Source organism: Chondrus crispus, genomic scaffold (assembly GCF_000350225.1).
Source record: "Chondrus crispus Stackhouse genomic scaffold, scaffold_37, whole genome shotgun sequence".
Lineage (NCBI taxonomy): Eukaryota > Rhodophyta > Florideophyceae > Gigartinales > Gigartinaceae > Chondrus > Chondrus crispus.
In genome coordinates, this window is record NW_005179283.1 from 125,602 (window position 1) to 143,128 (window position 17,527).

The 17,527-nt window shown below is 54.5% G+C and overlaps 3 protein-coding genes across 3 annotated transcripts; all 3 read right to left on the reverse strand.

The window, feature by feature from the left end:
* Positions 1-11,051: 11,051 nt before the first annotated feature.
* CHC_T00006147001 (hypothetical protein) lies at positions 11,052-11,237 on the reverse strand. Its single transcript, XM_005718248.1, has one exon. It carries the CDS (start codon positions 11,235-11,237, stop codon positions 11,052-11,054), a length of 186 nt encoding a protein of 61 aa, XP_005718305.1.
* Positions 11,238-11,245: 8 nt separating this feature from the next.
* On the reverse strand, positions 11,246-11,584 carry CHC_T00006148001 (hypothetical protein). Its single transcript, XM_005718249.1, has one exon. The coding sequence runs from the start codon at positions 11,582-11,584 to the stop codon at positions 11,246-11,248; it is 339 nt and encodes a 112-aa protein (XP_005718306.1).
* Positions 11,585-11,595: 11 nt separating this feature from the next.
* Positions 11,596-12,003, reverse strand: CHC_T00006149001 (hypothetical protein). The gene has a single exon (XM_005718250.1). The coding sequence runs from the start codon at positions 12,001-12,003 to the stop codon at positions 11,596-11,598; it is 408 nt and encodes a 135-aa protein (XP_005718307.1).
* Positions 12,004-17,527: the final 5,524 nt, after the last annotated feature.

Here is a 17,527-nt window from a genome sequence, read left to right on the forward strand (position 1 = left end):
AGCACGTCTTCTTGTGGCGCTGTGCTCTCTGCTATGTTGCAGCCTCTACGAGAAAAGTTCGCAGTGCCAACAACATCCGCTCCCCATACTGTTTTTCCTCGCATGCATGCAACGGTGACTGCGTCATTTTTCAAACGGTTATACAGGATGCCTTTGAACCTATTACTGGACCTGACAGAGCAGCTCGTTCAACATCAAAATGACCCCTGCAGCATAACGTGCCCTCTACTGCGCCTTTCTATCACTATCCGATGGCTCGCTGCGGGCTCATACCTTGATCTATCCATCGCGCACTCTCTGTCCACATCTTCTCTTTACTACCACATTGACCAAACAATATTCTTTCTTGACCGATTTATCCCTTTGTCTTTTCGGTACCTTGACCGAGCTTGGCTGCAGCGAGTTTCCAATGGATTTATGCGAGGAGAAACAAGTGGTCTGCGTGGATGCTGTGGAGCGCTCGATGGTATCGCGATAAAAATTAAGGAGCCAAGTCGCAATGATGTCCCAAACTCGTCTTCGTACTACAATCGGAAAGGTTTTTGCCCTGAATGTACATGCAATGTGCGATTCCTTTTTCAGATTTACGTACGTCCGTTGCCTAGCGGCAGGGTCAACGCATGACAGTACAGCATATAGAATCACCGCTCTTGCTAGCTTGTTGGCCAAGCGGGAACACGGTTTATTTCCAGGTTATTGGGTGGCGACGGACGACGCCTATACTTGCTCAGAACGATTGTTAACGCCTTGGCCGGGGCGTGGGCTATCTACCGCAAAGGACTGCTGTAATTATTGGCAGTCGTCAGCCCATATTTTTATCGAGCAGGCTTTCGGGAGGCTGGTCGCTGGCTGGGGCGATTTATGGCGGCCGTTGTCGTGCGGTTTGAGGAAAAGTGTTACAGTAGTCATGGTTTGTTTCAAACTCCATAATTTTATAATAGACCAGAATGGTGATCTTGAAGTTCCTAATCCGTCCCATGAGGATGATCAGAGCTATATTTGTCGACCTGAGCGTGTTGTATACTTCCAGGATGAATGTAACATGGTTGAGCAGGAACATCGCCGCCGTCAAGACCTAGATACCTCACGTTTACAAGTGGATTTTACCACCAACATTCATAACCTTGCTCTCAGGAGACCGTAAATTCAGTCTGTGTATCGCACTACATATCTCTATCAGAAGAATCGTCCTCGTCAAGACTCCTCAGGTATTTAGCAATTGACCGCCTTGTTTTTCGAAGTAGTTGTAAACGTAGACATTTGTAACGCTCATCTTCCTCGTCCTCTGGATTACTTTTTGACTTTTCCAACCCCTTCAGATCATCGCAAAGTTGCCGCTCGAGGTCAAGCAGGTCCCTGAATGTTGCAACCGTCTCCGTAGCAGAGGGTTTTGATTTAGTGCCAGAAGCAGCCTGACTTCCAGAAGCAGTTCCAGTACGGCTTCCTACAGGACCTGGTGAATGCTGAATTATTATTGGGGTGGGAGTGGTCTGCTCGGCTGCCATCTGTTTCACTACTTGTGCAATGTCCGACAGGTTGTTGTACCGACGTCTTTTGCGACCAGATTGGGGGTCTGACGGAATCGTGGACCTCGAGCGGGTGATCTCGTCAACCCTGCTTTCTCCTTGGGAATGACGAGGTATGGATCGAAGAACAGCGTCCAGAATCGGGTGGCCCTTAAATACCCAGTGCATATAGCACAATGAGTCATCTCCTCGGGTGAATTCGAGAAATGCCTCAGCGTCTGACTGCCCAGATTTTTCAAAGTTATTGGAGGCAACTGTATACAGGGACCGCAGACGTGACCATCTTTGTTTTGAAGTAGTTCCATCTCTAGGATATGGATGGAGTCCAGCGTCAAATGTACTTAGTAGATCGTCCACAATGCCGTCGACCGGCCCAGGGAGGGAGGGGAGGAAAGCGCGTTCATTAAAGAGATGTTGAAATTCATGCAGAAACGGACCATGTCGTCCTTCATCTTGCTCCGCCCTCGTCTCAGCCCGTTGATACATGCGTCGTAGAACTGGTTGATTTCGCGCATCAGCGATGACATGACAGAGACGGGCTGTCTCATGTCGGGTCCAATTTGGCGCACGAGATCTCAGCGGTGCGCGTCGCCGGGAACCGTCTGTGTTTCCTCCCAAAATAGACACATCGACAGAACCGAGTTCTTCCCATTTATTTGCTAACTTAGTTATGTATTCTGCGTTATTAATTCCATGCGTAGCGAGGCGCGAAGCTAGCACTCCTTTCCGTCCATTGCTAGAAATTCCAACCCGACGTAGTGCACCGGATAGGATAGCTTGCGGTAGTTTTGCTGGAGGGAGGGGAACGCGACGTCGCATGTTCTCTTGCACAGAGGGTCCCTGAGATCGTCTCGTCTCCGCTTGGGCTGTTGGCGAGGGAATGTCTTGGTATACATGAGCACCGTCGGGCGGAAAATATCGTCCCCGCCCTGCACCTGACGTAGATGGCAGATTTGGACGAGGAGGAGCCTGAAGTGCTGAATGTTGTGGCCGGGTGAGGTGGTTGCTTGTGACTTCGAGGTGGTCCTGTTGGTGGAAATGTTCTTGTGCGTGGTCTGAAGAAACAAATGCGGGCGAAGGCGGCGGCTGTGTGAGATCATCGCTTTGGGCCGCATCCGGGAAGCGAGGGCAACCCGTACGGGGCGTAGCTGGAGGCGTGCGCTCCTGTTCAGCATCTTGAAGGGCAGAGGCGTACCAAGTTTCCACTTGGAAGGGTGGAGGCCTGGGCGAGGACATGATGGTTTCCAAGGGGTGCGGGTGGTGTCACTCTGTGGAGACATGCTGGGCGTTGTGATGACAGAACTGAGATATAAAATCAAGCTGACAATCTGTCTGCTCCGCCCTATCAAAAGAAGAAAATCCCGATTCGAGATTGCCAATCGAGTTCCATACAAAAAAGTGAGGGGGGGACTTGCAGGGGATCGGCTTGCAAGTCCCAAATGCGGTAGGCGTGAAATGGAGCTGTTCCAGTGTATGGAGGAAGTTTTGGTAATGTATGCGCAATGAGCGGCTGCCATCGAAAACCCATACCGTACATTAAATATTGGAGTTGGAACGACCCTCAATTGTGTAACGGTTTTCTAGGTATGTTTTGATCCGTTAAAGCGGTTTCGCTTATCGCGAACGGAACTAAGGCTACTTTTTGTTTATTTGTGGCGAAAAATCCGACACCGGGAGATCGTTCCCGGTTTCTTTCATCGCGAGATTCCCCTCATCAGGGGTTCGTCTTATCGCGAAACCACTGTATGGGGTGGAATAGACCCAGCTGGTGCTCCGCTCCAGCGGGAAAATGTTGCGAATGGAGCACAAACATGCAGTAGAGTTTCGTTATTTGCGGCTGAACATTTTTCATAAGAATAGAAAATACACCCGCGGTTGAGATGCCCTTAGGTACCTGTTAAGTTAAATCAACGGCATACTATTTTAAATAAGAAGCATCACATTCTCAACCAAACTGGTCTGCAGTGTGTCCATCAAGCCTGCTGGTGTGTGAATGGGTTTGGCCCTTTTCGTTGCCGTCTCGCACGTTTCTATGGCCCCTACTTTCAGGGAGGGCTACAGTTGCCTGTGGTTTTGTAACCTCACAACGATTCTCCCAGAAGACTAGTGTAACTTACTTAAACTCCTTAATAATTATAATACAATTAATAAGGAGATCAATCCAACTAGTCACAGGTTTGAACCCATAATATGGGTTCAAAACCGTGATTAGTTGGATTGACTTACAGCGCATTTACAGTACTGTCGTTGCACGAGTACTTTGTCAAGCACTCCCTCTCACAGCACGCCCCAACATCAAGGCTACTGCTAGTCATCATGGTCACAAGCACGGTCAAACACCACGGCCTCTGCTTCCTCACCACTTCCCCGCTTCCATTCACCTCACTACAAACTCAGATCGCAGCGACTGTTGAATATCGCTAACACACATCCTTCCAACGATCTTCACCAACAGTACGCGAAGTTAAATATAGGCCACCCCCCTGCTCGCCGTTTAAGGGCTTTCCTCATAAGCAGGTCGAACGGCCGACACCTTTCTGGAAAGCCCTCTACCCGACCAATAAGCATCGCAGCATCGCGACTACAGTACATAAAAAACCACCAATTGGCGAAACAAAAAGGTAATGAATAAAAAAAAGGCCGCGAAACTGTAATCAGACCAAAACAATCTACGAACAATGGCAAACACAATACTTTACTCAATGCTTCGTTTTCTTACCTCCCCTCTCCAATACCTGCACAAGGCGCTTCGGAGTGGATTTGTACAGTTTCTTGATGTAATCCACCCGAATATTCGCCCATTCGTCTTCAAAAACCTCCATCAAGTCATCTAAGCGTTCGAAATGTCGTCCATGTGTATAAACTGCTCTCGAAAGGATCCCCCAAAGATTCTCAATTATGTGGAGGTCTGGTGACTTTGCAGGCCATTGCATCACATCCAAATCTCTGTCTGCAAGCAAATTCCTGGTGTACCTGGAGGTGTGAATGGCCGCGTTATCTTGCTGAAACGTGAATGTTTCCCCAAATGTGGTAGGCGCAAACTCAAGCAAACCGGTCTCCAAAAAGTGTCACAGTAGCCCTTCGAGTCTTGATTCCCTTTTACAACGATAAGGCTTGACAATCCATAGTAAGACATGGCTCCCCAAACCATAAGTGACTTTCCTTCCTGCTGTCTTTTTGAAAATATGCGCTCTTCCCTTCGTAAATCGTGCCAATAACATGAAAAAACGTCCGGACCGTCCATGTTAAACTTTTTCTCGTCTGAAAATTTGTTCTCTTCCATTTCCTCCGTTCCCAATCCACGTAGTCTCGAGCAAATTCCAGTCTCCCGAGACGATGTCTTTCTAGATGATACGGCGCCGTAATCATCTTCTTATAAACCAGCAGCGGGCTTTCATTGAGAATCTGTTGAGTGCGCCGGACTGTAACGGGAAGATTCAGCACTTTTTTAATTTCGGAAGCATGCATGTCTCCCTTACAAGCCTCCCCAATCAAAGCTCATCGCTATGTCGAGCTTAGTTTTTGTTGAAGACCCCTTTTCTCAGCGCCATTTTTTCCATTGGGATTTTTGATGAAGTTTGGTACGGCACAGCGACTCCTGTTGATGTAAATGGCGATCTTTCTCTGACTTTTGCCTTCATTGAATAGCGCCATGATGGTGCCTTTTTCATAGTCCGTCAAACGTGGCTTGGGAGCCATTTTGACGACAAATAGCAATGCTACAAATGCATGAACAGTGGCAGGGGGATGTGGTTACCTTTAGTTCTGCCAAGCTTGGGATGTGGGGTTTGCTGGGACCGAGGGCGGGGTTTTCTGTTGGGTCGGAAGTGGCATGATTTGCATTTGGCGGCCTATTTTTATTTCATTACCTTTTCGTTTCGCCAAGTGGTGGATTTGTATGTACTGCAGTCGCGATGCTGCGATGCTTATTGGTCGGGTAGAGGGCTTTTCAGCAAGGTGTCGGCCGTTCGACTTGCTTATGAGGAAAGCCCTTAAACGGCGAGCAGGGGGGGTGGCCTATATTTAATTTCGCGTACTGTACGCTCCTTTCCATTACAGCTCTGTCCGATATCGCTACTACTGTACAGGGGGGTCGCTCAATAGTGCCTACTTTAGTAGTGCTTCCCTCTATATAGTGCTATGGCTCACCCTCTGGCACAGGTTATCATAAGCTCACACGTGTATCTTCGGGCATAGTTCAGTACTCAAAGGATGAAGGTATTTAGTTGCTTTATACAGGCTTTGTTGTGTTTGTGTTACCAGTGTGCTTTCTGTCTCGATCCTTGTTTGCCATAGCACCAGCGGCGCGGTAATATTTTAACCAATAAAATAACCCATCGCCAAAAAACAGTAGACCACGGATACTGTCATCAGCATAATTCCGCGGACTATGTCCATGGAGACCCTGCCGCGATCCCCCCTTCCTGCAACATACGACGGACAGCAACTTCGAAAAGTAAAAGACGGCGGGCGGTAGAGGGGGGGCGATAGTGACGCTGGGGAGGAGGGCTCTTCCAGTCTGGAGATATGTCTTGGCACTCTTCGGGTCCGACCACCGCCCCCGGCGGATGATATCGTCTATAGGCCTCCCATGCAGAGATCGTGTGTTGCTCCACCATGCCTGAGGCTATGGAGGGTGAAGCCTTGGGCATCAACCGTAACCACTGCAACGCACGATGAAACGTTTTCCGGAGGGTCTCATAGTGTAGAGGGAAAAGTTGACCTTCGATACCGACTTCTGAACGGCGAGCGGCGACGTAACTTGGGAGAATTTGGAGCATGTACGGATCGGAAATTCGGACGAACTGAATAGGACCGGTCTTAGTCTCAACGAGGCGTAATCCTGCGAGTGTAGGGAGATCCCAGTGCGCGAGCCGAGCATGGCCAGGAAGCGCAATATCTTGGACGGTGAGGTTGGGTAGCTCCTTTACACGCGAGTAGCAAGTAAATTGTACACGAAACGCGACATTGCAAACCGACAGATGACGCTTTTCGCATTCACATGCGATCACATTAAGGATAGCGTACGAAAGAGGTGGTGGGGACTTCCGGGGGACTAAACGATCCAAGCCATGAAGCGCCAAGCGACAGCCGATAAGCTTCTTACGGTGGGCGGGCACAATCAATTCGTAACCGAATACCGCATGGACCATCCGATTCTTGGCACCCCGGGACGGGTCGTCCTGATAAGTCCACACCAAAAAGTGTTGTAGTGCATCATCTATTTCGTCAGCCGAGGACGTGCACAACGCCCTCTCGCGGCAGAAGGCGGCGAAGTGAAGCACACCAGTACGATAAACCTGGAACGTTTTAGGAGCGACCGCATAGCGCTGTAGAACAGAGCAGGCGTCAAGGGCGATCTCGATTTGCTCGGCGAGAGGCGTTGCGCGGAGCGTAACGACGGGACGCGGCATCGGCGGGTTGGTAGTCAGTGGGGACCCAGTGTAAAAGCAGCTCAACGTCGGCGAGTAAAGAGTAAGCAGCAAGCTTGCGGCAAGGGCGGTTAAGGCGGCGGGGGGGGCTTTGCCCTTTGGCGAGAGCACAGAGGCCAACGAGACTATCCAAATATACCAAGACGCGCGATCTCTGAGTGACAGATGATCTCCCCATGTGACGGACAGCAAGTATTAACGATTCAATTTCCAGGACATTGATATGATAGGTGCGCGCAGCGGCCCTCCATCGATGGATAATTGCAGTCTTCCACTGTAATGAGGACCACTTTATCATAACGGGAAGGCCCGCGGCCCAAGCTGCAGAGAGCCGTTCAGAAGCTGTATCATAATCTGTATTATCATATTCAGCGCGGACTTTTTCGGAGGTGAGGTCGAGTCGTTCGGCGAGTTCGGAGGTAATGGTAATATCGATTTCGGCGAGTGCGGAAGCTATGGCGTCTGTGTCGGAGATTTCGGAGGCTCTCGAAGGTAACTGCTCCCTACCTGTAGCTGGGACATGGAAAGTCAGCGGCTCACTAACATCCGGCGGCATATCGGGGAACGCGTGCCATCCCGTGAGGACGCGGGCGTCTCCGAACAGGTCAACCAAATCTTGACCACATCCACCTTCATCCAGGTACACAACCCCGGCACCCCACGGCGAAGCATCTGTCGCGTAGATTCTAGTAGACACGGGGCGCCAAAGGTCACGGAACACGACGGGAGCAAGACCGATCAGCGCCTGGAGTTCTGTGAGTTGAGGGACGTTCAGCCGTCGCGGGACGTGCGGGCGTTTAAGGGATGCCAGACAGTACAGTTCTGAAAGCACGCTCGGCAAAGGGCGACGGAGTAGCAGCGGCCATACCCAGCGCCCTAAAAAGCGTTGCATTTCCCGAGGGGTGGCGTGCCTGCTGCGTATTAAGGCGTCGGTAGACTGTAAAAGAGCGTTCATATGGTGGCGACTGCGGTGTGACAAGTGCCGTACGGTGCACAGCAAGCCCAAGGCAGACAGTATGCGAACGCAGAGAGCTGGCGGGTTGGTCTTTTCCGGGGTGAACGGGCAGCCCACTTGCAACGAGAAGCTTTTTGATAGACTGATGACGGGTGTTGACAGCGTTCTCGGAGGTGCCAAGGACGGCTAAATTGTCAATGTACGGCAGAAGAGTGGTGACGGAACTTTGTAGCGATGAGGACAGGTAACTACCTCGGAGAAGCAACTCCTCGTCCTGAAAGCCAACGCGTCGGAGGATTTCCAAGTGTACGGCTTGGGCAAAACGTACGGCAAGGGACCAACCCATAGGAATGGCTTTGAGTGCGGGATAGTAAAAGTCGGCTTCCAAAGTAGAGTCATAGATCGGTCCCCAGATGCGAGGTAAGCCGAAGTAGCGCCATGACCAGCGGGGGGCTCTTAGACGGTTGTACATCTGACTGACATCGGAAGTGCACGTAGAAAGGGACTGAGACGAATCAAGATGAACTTTCCCGAGCATGTCTGGCGACGGGAGAACAACCGGCGCCAGCTGTTGATTGAAATACAAATTCGAACGGCGACCGTCCCATATAACCCGTTGAGGTCCATTCGATTCTTGCGTCTTGGAAATCCCAAAGATATCGTTCTCTTGTACCCCAGATCCCGACGCAAACATATGAATCATTCCTGCCGCGTACATACGGCGAAGGAGAGGGACGTAGTCCCCGTCCTTAACGTTGCAGAAAACGGGCAGACCCTTGAGCGCGTCCGATGACGGCGGACACGCAGCAAGACAGTTCCCGTCCAATACTAAGGACCGTTCATCCATGGGCAGAAGTTGCATGATATCTGCAGTGGCAGCCTCCCCGGGAGCTGGCAGCGCGACACGCGCTGAAATAAGCTTCTTGGCACGCGCACCCCTGCGAGCAACGTAATCGGGGAGGTGAGGAGGCTCGTCAGCTGCGGCAAGTGCGTCCGGAAGGCGCACGAAATCAGTAACGGCCTGAGACAGTGTTTGCTTCGCAAGAGCGGGGACGGTGAAGTCCTCTGCGGAGCGATGCATAGTGCCGCTCCGTAGCCATTCGACGGAACACAACAGTTGGTCCAACACTTCGGGTGCTTGCGGACGAGTTGATTCCAAGGACATATCGATGGCACGGTTGTAGTGTGATGGCGTTTTTTTAAAGTCTTTTTGCCACAATTTGTTGTTCACCATGACACGATCGATGAAGAGGGAGGCTAAAACCCGAGATTGAAATACCCTGTTGTAATGAAAATTACGCACAAAATGTAGTGACTTAGAGCAGGTAGCTGTTCCCTGGTATAGTATAGTTCAGCGAGCGCCAAGAGACAAACAAGTGAGCTCTAGCTCCGAGGGGAGGCGGGAGCGGGGATATGATAGGCTAGATAGAACAAACAAATAGAAAGAAAAATAGAAAAATAAAGCAGAAAATAAAAGGAAAAAGAAAGGAGCAGGGAACGGAAATGAGCAACAGCACGGGAGCAAGCAAGGAACTCTCGCTTGTGCTACTTGGTGTCCGACTTTCTCACGTCGGATTTTGACTTGCGGAGCAACTTGTACGCTGCAGCGCTACTTCCACCAAACGGCCCCAGAAACAACTTTGTCCCTTCCCACGCTTGCGGCCTTTTGTGGCGTTTGTAGTCTTCGGCTATACTGAAGAGGACGGTGAGGCGCCGCACAAGGCTCTCAACTGCATCACTCCTCACAGCGAGGGCGGGATGAAGTGAGTCTATGGCAATAATAAGATGCTGTCCCATGCTGCTGATCTCGCTCTTGAGAGGACGATCACCAAATTCATCAGACAGCTTACCCAGGGCCCGATTGACCCGATCCTGTAGATCCCCACCGTTACGGGTCCAGTGCAATATTTGTGGACCAGTAACTCTCTCGTGAGGCGCGAAGGCGGAAGTGACGAGGCGGTCCTTGTGACTGTAATGCATATCATAAGCCGCCTTACACTCAGCAATGACCTCAGGCGAGTCAGGGTCCCTGTTTTTTCCCATGAGGAGCTGGCGAATGACCAGCCGCTCCTGATTAAAACCTCGAGATAATCAATGAGCTCCTCTTTGGTCTTAATTTTCAGGCGATATTGGGATACAGTGCGTGTAAATTCAAGCCCTGTGCTGAGGTGTGTCTGCCACGTACGAGGGAGGCGCGCAACAAGCGTGTCATATTCCTTGGTCTCATCTGCCGACAGGTCAGATGTGCGAATGAGAGGCTGTGCCAGGGTGTCAGCCACGATCCCACCCCCATCTTCACCGCACTCGGGATCTACTTCCACTTCGGAATCAGTACCAGCCGCATGTTCTGCCAGGCGCAATCGGGAGGCCATTGAGTCATCGCGAGCAGCCCCGGGAGGACCACGCACTCCGTGCTGCGACAAGTGACCTGCCTCCGGCTCGAGACGCTCCCCGCCACCAGTGTCCGTTGTCGCATAAACACCCCACACCCGGCGGAGGGGGTGTTCGCGATGCTCGGCGGAAGACCCCGGATCGGCGTACCGAGGGTCTTGAACCAACCAACGCCACCGGAAGCGGGCCGGTAGCGGGTGGTAGAGCGTGGTCGGCGGGGACGCGCGCGTAGGCGAGCGGATCGACGCCTCGACGCCCCGGAGCAGTACCGGTTGACGATCCGGTACTGACGGGCGGAGGCGGATCGCAGCTCGCCGCGGTGTTGCGCGCGTCCACTACCCGCTCGGTGGTCACTACTCGCGGAACGGCGGTGTGAGTAGAGTAAGCTGGGTGGTCGACCGTCGGTGGAGGGTTGCCTGTCCTGGTCCCCTCTGCCGGCGGTCGCTCCCTATATTTATTGTACAAGTTAATTAACCGTCTACAGTACAGTATGGACTGTACTGTAGTCGGCTTACTGTAGACAGTGCGGGCCGGCCCGCACTGTAACGCTGTCAGCCGTCGGGGCTTACAGCACACGTGTGCTACACGTGGGGTACACGTGTTAGTGCGCGCGCGCTGTAAGGTATGCGCGCGCACACGCTGTAAGGTCCGTACCTTACAGCGTTAGATCTAATTCTAAATCTAATATATAGTACAGTAGTCGGCGGTTATGCTACACGGCCCCCCCTAAAGAGGGAACCTCCGCGTTCACAGCAACTCTTCATATCTAGGTCGAGGCCTCCCGTCATCCGTCAGCCCTCGTCCCCTCTCCTCCCCTGAGTCCTGCTTTCTCTCCGGCTCCCTTCGCTCCCGCGTTCCGCAAAAGTCCAGTGCCGTTACTCCATCTTCTCTCACGTTTTGTCCTCCTGCGTTACTCTTTCCCATGTCTGTCATGCCCGCTCTCAAAGCGGGGCGGCAGGATGTCGCGCAACAGCGGCGTGACCCAGTCCAACTGCGCCTCCCGTTTGTCCTCCGCAACTGCCGTTATTTGCATTGGAAGCACACTGGTTGTGTTGTACATTAAGGCTTCGTGGCTCCACCGGTAGGTCACCGAGCCGAGGAGCATGCCAAAGACCCACCGCAAGAGTTTCGACACTCGTGGTGCTCGCTAGCCTTCGTTTAACCGCCTCGCACTGGATTTGTCGTGCTACTGTACGACGCAATCGTAGCGCGGGGTGCGATGTGGTGCGGTCGACGGGAGCAGCCGTCAGTGCGCGAGACGCTTCGGCGCGTTGCGTCATACTAGGTAGCCCTACGCTCGAAGCCTCGACTGCCGTGTCCCGCGTCCCGTCTGCCCCAACAGCAACGGGCGCACGGGGTCCTCGTCTGACCATGCTATGCCTATCCCGCTTCGGGGGCCAGCTCCCTCTTCGGCGTTGCTACCCCACGCCATCGTTTTGCGTAGGGAAGATCTCACCCCCACGTCGCGATCGCCTGTGCCGTCGTTGGCAAGGGCGACGTCCTTGTGTATCTCCGCGCCGTGCTGACCGTCGCGAAGCGTTTTCGCAATTTGCCCGTACCGGGAGCAAACTTTGCGAACTCGCCCAGTAGAACCGCTTCGTCGTACGCGACGAGAATTCTCGATCCGCCGGATGCCACGACGGGCAGTGCGATCCTCGTTCCGAGCGCGGTGCGCGTTCCTTGCACCGACCCGATGCATCCCTTTCGCCCTTTCGAATCGCGGGCGGTTGGATCGGCGGCTGCTGGAGGGGTCAGTGTTTTCGGTAGCGGTAGCGAGGCGGCCGCTCCCCGGGGTTGGGAGTCTGAATTCTGTAGTTATCTCTGCGAGGGCAGGAGGAACCCTTGGCGCGATCGGAGGCGCTCCACGCGCAGTCGTGTTCCAAAGTTTGAGGGGTGACTACAGTTCGTCCCTTCATCCACCTTGGTGTTCCGTGGGGGTTCCACCCGTTGGTAATCGGTGGTTCGTGACACGGCGCACACACTGGTCGAACCCGGTTGCAGGCGGTCTGTCGTCCTCGTATTATCCCCTTCGTTGGGCCAGGCGAGAGCATGTAGACCTTCCGTCCTGGTGACAACCAACGACGCGCCGTTGATCTCGTTCGATCGGTAGTTGAGTTCCCGCGGTGTCCACGTTTCCTTGCTCACCGGGGGTGACGCCGCCCGACGCTCGTCGGACCTGGAGTACTCGGGGCATTGCACGCGCCCCAGAGGTGGATTGTTGCTCGAGATCCGCCGGTAGATCCCGCCGATGTTCTACAATGTGGTTGTTTCGTGGACCCCTTTTTGACGTTCGCCGATCATGCAAGCATCTGTACCACCTCTCTGTCACGGTCTCCGTCTCTCGGAGCGCCGGTAGCGGGGTGGGGGCGCGGCGGTTCCGCATTCGTTGACAACCCTGCCTGGCCCCTCCGGGATGTGCGGTGAGGTACGCCACCATCTGAGTCGGGGATAGCGGATTGCGAGGGGGCGGGCCGGTTGCCATGCTGCCTCTCAAAGCGCAGATGTTGCACAGCGCGTGGGCGGCGGGAAGTTGGTCGCGAACGGCAGCGCATCAGGCAGCGGCGGATGCGCTGGGCGCGGCGCTCGATCGCGCGGGCGTCTGGCCGAGCTAGCTCTCTTCGACTCGATCATGCGCGTCCCTCTCAGGCAAGGAAGAGGGGAGCGGTGCGCTGTCCGAAGGCCCGTGTACACGTCCGATGAGTACACAGGCCCCGCGCCGCCGGCCTGCCAGTGTCCGTCCGACCCCTACTGTATGCAGTGTCTACAACGTTTGTTGTGTACAGTATTCCTGCGCGCGCGTGCGCGTGCACGAAAAGGCACATCCCTGAGTCCTTAATCATCGCCTCCAAAATTTGCAAAAAATGTTTTCCCGCGAAAATCATTTTTGCCAAAAAATCAACAGCAATGCTCGTGATGGGTGAGCAGTCAAATCACCAGAAATTGTCCAAATTTTCGCGCGAAACCATATTCTGCCAAAAAATCAACAGCAATGCTGTCGTCGCCGCTCCAAACGGCGGCGAGCTTCTCCACTTCCTTCAGTGACTATGTTCCCATCTCGTCGCGGTTCTACGCCGTCACTGTACGTCAACCGGATCGTCGCTCTCGTCGTTCTCCCCTGCGCAGGAGTGGTCATGCGTTGGCGGGCACCGTGATAACCCCCCACCGACGGCTAGGTCTGGGGCGCTTCTGTTCGCGTCCGCGCGCAGTCCGCTTGCGCGTCGTCGCACGGGTCTCACCGGGCATGTTCGCATCCACGTCGTCCTGGCAACTGTCATACGATTGCGTTGGCCCAAGTGGTCTCCTCGGCAACGAAAAGGGTCTCCTTCTTCGTGGAGCAGTCGGGGCCACCCACCGATGCGGTGCCGAGCGCATGCCTTAGAATCGGTGTCCGACGTCTCCCTCGGCGTGAATCGTTCACCGCGAACGAGTCACGATTTCGGCACTCGTCCCTTTCGGTCGCGTCGAGTGCTATCGGCTTCTCTTCTACGGAAACTGTCCTACCGTAACGTCCCCGTGCGGGGGCGTGAGTTCTTATATATGCGCGCTAGCACGGTAGTGCGCAGCTTGACATGGGGTAGTCCGGCCGAACGAGGGATAACGAGGCCCTTGACGAATGGATTCCCTCGTATTCGCGCCACAGGGAACGAGTCTCTCGACATGGTCAGGTAATTTATGTAGCCAATCCTTGCCGAGTTACCCTCGGAGGGCGAAGTAGGCAGTATATGCGACTAGAGCGGCCGGGCGCCTGGACGCGCTCTTCGGTGGGGTCCCCGCGCTCGCGAGCGAGTCGGGGGTGACGTGTACGCAGGTTAGGTCGCTCGAGCGCAACCTTGCGCGCCCCTTGTCGTGTTGTGTAGACGTGAGGGCCCGTTGCGGCGACGAGCGTAAGGACGGGTGAGGACGCGACGGCGCATTTGGAAGCGAGTTGGCGGGCACGAGCGTCCTGCATCTTGGCGACGGAAGTGGGGTCGTATCGCGCCGAGATGATGCGAGCACATCACATCGTGCGTACCCCAATTGCGTACTGGGAGCGTGTTGCCCAAACGTCGATTGCTTGTGTCGCGCGCGTCTTGTACGCATACGTACTGCACGTTTTTTTTCGCTCGCGCATCGGATCTCGGATCCCGTGTGTACTTGTCACTGCCCACGCGCGCGCACTTAACGATCGCATGTGGTCGCTGCTGGTCTGGTCCCTTCCCTCAGGGGTCGTCCCCTCCTGCGCAGTACGGACTGCCCCAGGCCTTCGAGTCGCGTTCGGAAAACATCCATCACTTCGGCTTGATGGTCTTACAGCGCGCTGGTGTTTCTCATCGCCTCATCGATCACCGCGAGGGTCGTTCCCCCTCGAGCAGTACAGACTGCCTGGGGCTAATGCGTTACGCGTTCGGTAAGTGTCGATCCCTTCGGCTTGATGTTCTTCCCTGCTCGCAATCATTGTGCTGTACTCTGTTTGTAGACGCCGGAATTGCAACGGCTTCGTGAGTATAGCGCACCGGCGCATGTCGTGGTGTTCGTTGGGAGGTCGTATCCTCCCTCCTTTCACTTGACGTCCCAGGGCTACTGTTCGTGACACAGTACGCCCTGTCTCACGACCCGCCTCTCGTCGGTGATGGCGGTTCGTGTCGCGTGGACTTGCGTTGTCCGTGCGTCGACTGGACATCCCATGCTTCCCCGAAGTTGGTCGGCCACCCTCGTTGTGTCCTTGCGTAGACCCCCGCCCTTTCCGACGGCGAAGGGGGGGTTTAATTATTCCGGTCGACGGAGCGGTTGAGGGGCCCCCTCCTTAAGAGTGAACGTCCGCGTTCACTTCGGAGTTAAGGTCCCTCCCCGTGCGTCTTCGAAGACGCAGCGCATATCGAGACACCAATTCTTCGGGGATGTGGGTGCGTGCCGTCCAAGTGGGTTGGTCGTAGTCCGCCCACTTCATGAGGAACTCCGTTGTTCCGTCTTCCATCTCTCGATGCTTGAGTAGCCTCTCCACGGCGTACTCTGTTCCCTCCCTGACCTTGTCGGCAAGGTCACGCGGGGTCGTCGTGCTCATCCGTGGCACGTCCATCGGCGGGGGCGCGTACACGCAGCGGTCTGCGGACACCCGCTCGGTGACGCCATCACGATGGATTGTGATGGTTCGACGATCGTTGGCGAGGACACGGTACGGCCCCACGGCGGGCGAGGCGAGCTTGTTAGACGTCTTGTCCCCGTCGGTGGGGTTCAGGTAGATGAAGTTACCTGGCTCGAGACGTGTGTTAACCGTTCGAACGCGCTTACCGAAGTCGCGTTTGTAACGGGCTTGCGTTCGTCGCAAGCTCCCGTAGGCCTTCTGGATCGTCGCGTCCAGGGTCTTGAGGAACTCCGCACGCTGCGTTCCCCTATCGGCAGGTGGAACGTCCCCGTCGGTTCGTCGAAGAGAAAACTCCGGCGGGGGCCGGCTGAGCACGAGCTCAAACGGGGTCGTTCGTGTGGTTTGGTGTACGTGGGAGTTATATGCGTACGTTAACGGTCCCACGTACACGTCCCAGTCGTCTTGATGCTCGTTCACGTAATTGCGGAGCATCGCCGCAATCGTTCGGTTATAGCGTTCCACCTGGCCGTTCGTCTGAGGGTGGTACGCTGACGTATAAAGGTTCGTAATTCCAAGCACTCGGCATGTGCTTTGGAAGAACTTTGCGTTGAACTGCGGTCCGTTATCCGACAGTAGCGAGCGTGGGACGCCGTACTTAAAGACCCACGGTTCGCAAAACGCCACTGCGACAGTGTAGGCGGTTACCGTCCGCAGTGCGACGACCTGCGTTAACTTCGTAAAGCGGTCGGTGATTACCAGGAGGAATCGTTTCCCTGCCTTGGTCTTTGGGAGCGGCCCCAGTATATCGATCGCGAGACTCTCCAACGGCTGCGTCGCCGGAAACAACCTTAATCGGTTTAGGTGTTTCCGAAGCTTGACGCGGTTCATCGCACAGGTTCGACAACCTCGTACGGTCGACGCGACGTCCGCGGCCAAGTGTGGCCAGTAGTACTCGCGACGGAGCGCGTAGTACATGCGGTTCTGCCCTGGATGCCCGGCGATGGCAGGGTTATGGCAGAGCCACAGCAACCGGGCGCGTAGAGTCCGAGGAACCACCACCTGTACGATATCAGGGTCGAAGAGGTGTCTCCGTTTGAGCACCCCTTGGTGGTCCTCGAAGAACGCGGAGTCCCGGGACTCTGACTGTCGTGCCAATACCGTTTGGCACAAGTCATCCACGCGTTGTTCCTCGGCTATCTCCTCTATCGTAAGAGGGGCCGGCAGGTCGTCCTGCGGAGGGGCGACCTGGGAACCGGACGTACCGGCTTCGAAGTCTTGGGCGCGATCGAGGTCCACGGCGTCGAATTACTCGTTCTTTGCCCAGAAGGCTTCGGGTTCTTCTAGAGCAGGGGCTTCGTCGTCGCCCCTCGGCTCGTCGCGCGCTCGGGCGCGCAATTTCCTTCGGGATGTCGTTCGGTTCCTTGTAATCACGAAGACGTGGTTGGCCTCGTGGTCGCAGCTCGCGGTGCATACGTGGTCCGCGAGCTCATCCGAGACATCACGAAAGGTCGTGCACGTGTCGTAGGTGGGGAAGTCGTTGTCCACCTCGACAGCCGGGCGAGGGTCGTCGGCGACCTTCGGTGATACGAGGCGTGACAGAGCGTCGGGGATGTGGTGCACGCGCCCGGGGCGGTACTGAATGGTGAAATCGTATTCAGCCAGACGTAGCCGCCACCGGGTGAGTCTTCCAGAGCTCTCGGTCAGGGACATGAGCCACCTCAGGGCGTCGTGATCCGTTCGGACGGTGAACTTCGTGCCCTCGACGTACAACAGTGATTGGTTATTAAAAAGATTTTTCCTTCTTAAAAAGAACTGCGTTTGAATATTGCCTAAGCCGAATTTAAGCCTATTTATGGCTTTTATACACAGGTCGCCAATTCGGGAAAGTATATTTATTCTTTGCGCACTGCAGCAAAGTGTGTAATTTTTGTGAAACTGTAAAATTCACGGTTTCAAAGAGTGAATAATTCCTTGGAGTCATGATGTAGATCAATCTCCTCTACCTTTATGTCGATGAACTACAGATTCGACAATCTTGACCCATGAAGTGCGGAGGCAATGTCGCAGAAAGAGATCGCATATAGCTGGCATTTCAGAGATGCCAGCTATATGCAATCTCGCAGTCAGTCGAGCACATGATGCTCGGCAAGCGCTCGAGGAG